Source organism: Microtus ochrogaster, chromosome 22 (assembly GCF_000317375.1).
Source record: "Microtus ochrogaster isolate Prairie Vole_2 chromosome 22, MicOch1.0, whole genome shotgun sequence".
NCBI classification, from domain to species: Eukaryota; Metazoa; Chordata; class Mammalia; order Rodentia; family Cricetidae; genus Microtus; species Microtus ochrogaster.
The window spans coordinates 14,256,358-14,260,161 of NC_022023.1; the positions used below are offsets into that span (position 1 = coordinate 14,256,358).

The following is a 3,804-nucleotide window of genomic DNA, read 5'->3' on the forward strand; positions in this document are numbered from 1 at the left end:
CGTGAGCCAATGAGAGTCACCACAGCGTGAGCCAATGAGAGTCCCTGCAGCGTGAGCCAATGAGAGTCACCGCGGCGTGAGCCAATGAGAGTCACAGCAGCGTGAGCCAATGAGAGTCCCCGCAGCGTGAGCCAATGAGAGTCACCGTGGCGTGAGACCGCAGCATGAGCCAATGAGAGTCACCGTGGCGTGAGCCAATGAGAGTCACTGCAGCGTGAACCAATGAGAGTCACCGCGGTGTGAGCTAGTCCTCATCTCTAGAGTTCCAGAATGCCCTCCAGGGAACTCTGCAGGGGTCCAGCACACTTCTACCAAGGGCACAGCTGTTGGTATAATCCCAGAGCTCTGTTATCAAATTGTAAAGATGAGGCCAATCGAGTCTTAGGATGTTGAGTGCCTCAATTGTCACACTGTTGGTGAGTCCCTGGGAGGTCACCAGAATGGTGATGACTCCAAGAAGTAATTTTATAATCATGGACCATGCCTTTCTTGCTATTAATAAACAGGTGGAAAACAGAATGGCAACCAAAGATATGGAGCCTCCAACTTCCTGGAAGGGGCTGGTAAGAATTTTAGGTACTACCCTAGTCATGCCCTCTGACCCCAGTTTCAGATCAGCCCCTGCCCGTGGTTTGATACATCGTCCAGAAAGCAAGGGCCCCACCATTACTGGGTAATTTGCTGCGTGTGTGGTGGGGGGATGCAAAATGAGCTCTCACTGTGTTTCCTGTGTGGACACTAACGCATGAAGTTTCCAGAAGCCCAGGCGATAGCCCAGGGCATACAGTGCAAACACAGAATCCAGAAACTCCAGTAAATGCACAGCAGACAGACTGCTCCATTGCCAGATGGGTATTCTCAGGCTGAGGGGTTTGTGGGCCGCACCTGTTATAATGACTTCATCACCGTCCAGCAGGAAGGTCCTGGTCTGCCCCTGGCCCAGATCGATGGCCTTTGTTCCCCTCCAGGACAGTTCTAGCATAGAGCCAAAGCTTCCAGGTTCCTTTATAATAGAAAAGGTGGAGAGAGGGCATGCATTTATATCCTGGTGATATAATAGATCAGCTCTGTTGTGGACAGTATAATGAGACACAGGGGCCCATAAAACCTCTGAGACCACTGCAGATGCGTCCTGGTGGCTCAAGAGGGTGTGTCTCCATCCTTCCTGTAAACATGTTGTCTATTACAGGCCCTGTGCCTATAGCATGCTCAGGGGCCTGCTTTACTGTGTCTTCTCTTTCCACTGACTGCAGCTCACAACCTCCATGCAGTACCATGCCCAGCACTATACCTCTGGCGAGAGACTGTCACCTCCCAGTCACCATGGCCAGGATCTCACAGAGTGAAGTCAACCTATCCACCACCCCACCTCACCATTTCCAAGTTATGCACCCCTGTCCCCAGGCCCACGGTGGTGCGTGGGCAGATAAGAAGCCTGTACCTGTGAGGTCACCTCCTTCTGTGTTAGATGGAGTGATTGCTGCCTTCTGGGGAGACAGAGTCAAGCTCTGGTTCTCACGCAGGTCTCCTTTACCCCCAACTTGTTCAACTGGCCTATCTTTGGCTTGGGGACCCAGCAGGTATTTTGACACTCACAGATCCACTGATGGTTCCGGAAGCCAGGAGGTCCCCGGGTCTCAGGTTGCATCCATTAACGGAGTGGTGCGTGAGCTGCTGCAGCATGGTCCAGTACATATGCTGAGGGTACAGACACAGGAGGACATGTGTGGGCAGCCTGCTTCCTGGGCAGGATGTCGTTTGCTTGCTCCATGCCCATGCCTTCCCTGCCCCCCATACTCCATGCATCCTTACAATGTCTGTCTCATTTCAGTTGAGATTCTGCCTTCCTCTAGTCCCTCTCCAGATGACCTGCTGTCCACCTGCTAAGGTTCTGAGCCCCCTTGTCCCTCAGCTTCCACATGGCTTCCTCTGGAACCTCATCTTCTCTCCCAACACCCTTTTCTAAGTTGCCTGAAAGCTGCATCTTCTTAGCCTTTTCTGTCTGCTCAGATTTACATGTTCATGAGCACCTCAGGTCTGGGAGTTCCCGGAGCCATTCCTAGTGGACTGTCCCTCCTGCAGTAAGGCCTGGCTGACCACCCCCCCCATCTCCAGGACTTGGATCTGACACTATCCCCGGAGCTGAAGTGATTTTAACACAATGTCAGAGCAGGATGGCAATGACAGGGTGGGATGTGAGGTTTTATTTTTAAAGGTTTGATCAGAAATGAGTGGGCTGCTGAGATGTCTCGATAAGTAAAGCTCGCTGCATAGGCATGAGGGCCCAAGTTTGACTGAGACCCCATGGCCCACTGAGTGTGGTATGAGCCTGTAATAATCTGGGTGTGATGTGTGCCTGTAATCTCCGCACTAAGGTGGAAGAGACAGCAGGATCCCTGAGATTGCTGGCCAGCAGGCCTAGTCCATCCATGAGCTTCAGGTTCGAGAAACCTTGTCTCAAAAATAAAATGGAGAAAGACTAAGGGAGACAGCCACTGTCAACCTCAGGCCCCTTCATGTGTGCACACACACACAGCACTTCCAATCAATCCAGCCCGTGAGGACATGGGATCCAGAGGCTAGACCTTACAGGATGCAAAATGCACCCAGAAAACTTTGGTCACATCCAGACAGCAGTCTCTATCTTGACAGGTCTCTGTGATGCCACACATGTCTAGAAAGGACCAGGGTCGTGGGGACTTCAGGCTTTCACGGTGACTGTCATCTCATCCCTAGGTGGCTGCTATTCTCCTGTTCCTGTGCCCTTCTTTCCCTCCACATAGCAGTCCAGCAGCCCCCAAACTCACCTTAAAGTTGGACCTGCAGATGGTAGCCGCCTGGCTCATTCCTTCTCCTGTCAGAGATTGAGTAAAGACACTCATAAGATTTAGTCCACTGACCGGAAAGGAAAGCTTTCAACTTGGCTCCACTTGTCTGCTAGGATTTCACTGAGTCTGTGGATCGATAAGCTTAGAGGGTGTCAGAGCTTGGATATGCCCACTGAGGCCACCTAGTCCAGGGAGGGCAGAGACATGCACCTAAGCTATCGTTTTTTTTTTTTCTCCCATCCAGAGCAAGCACTGTGTGCTGCTGAGTTTAGACACAGCTTCAGAGCACCCCTTCCTATAGTGTTCCTAGCATCCACCATATATAGGCTGAAACTTACATATGACCTTGATCAAACACAGCCTGAGACTCTCTGGACAACTGGTCTACCTGCTACACTTCTGTAATAACAGATAGTGTAGTAATTCACCATTAATGTCGCAGTCCTTACTAAGCACCTACTTCACTCAAGAGCACTGCCATCTTCTGATAGTATGAACCCCTAGAATGTGCTTTCTCCCCTCAAATCCAGCCCCTCTACCACAGGAGGTATGCTCTGCAGCCCTACGGGAAGTCAGGGTGCCTACAGTGCAGCTTTGCCTCCCTGTTATTCTGACGTCAGCTTGGAACCTCAAAACTGTGACTTGAGCTCTGTCTCCCCGGATGTTGTGGTTTCACTCCCATCCCGTCCCTCTCCGTCAGTGCCCTTCACTGACACAGGGAAATGACCAGAACAGGAGCAAGATAGGAAGGCACTGCAAGGATGTGTCTGGGAGTGGAAGCACGATCTTGGAGTTTACAGCACTGGCACTTAGATCCAGTATGGGCCTAGGCAGCCCTGTTGGGAGCAGTGAGCCCCCAGATCCTGAATTTCTTGTAAACAACTTGTTTTCCCCTGATCTGAGTGCCTACAGCTGCTCTGAGCACGAGACCTTCAGGAGTTCCTGATGGCAGGAGAGTGGTTTCTGGTGGGTTTGG

General features: G+C 51.5%; 1 protein-coding gene across 4 annotated transcripts in view; it reads right to left on the bottom strand.

Moving 5' to 3' along the window:
* Fah (fumarylacetoacetate hydrolase) overlaps positions 1–3,804 on the bottom strand; it is a 31,938-nt gene that overhangs the window by 12,754 nt on the left and 15,380 nt on the right. For all 4 annotated transcript variants that reach the window (XR_003377920.1, XM_026784339.1, XM_026784338.1 and 1 more), the window contains exons 11-13: positions 2,808–2,854; positions 1,597–1,698; positions 886–1,003 (exon numbers count right to left, since the gene is read on the bottom strand). Coding sequence is in view for 3 of the 4 variants with exons in the window: in XM_026784339.1 (XP_026640140.1) it covers positions 886–1,003; positions 1,597–1,698; positions 2,808–2,854 (267 nt within the window). In the remaining variant the exon portion in view is untranslated. The remainder of the gene's footprint in view (positions 1–885; positions 1,004–1,596; positions 1,699–2,807; positions 2,855–3,804) is intronic.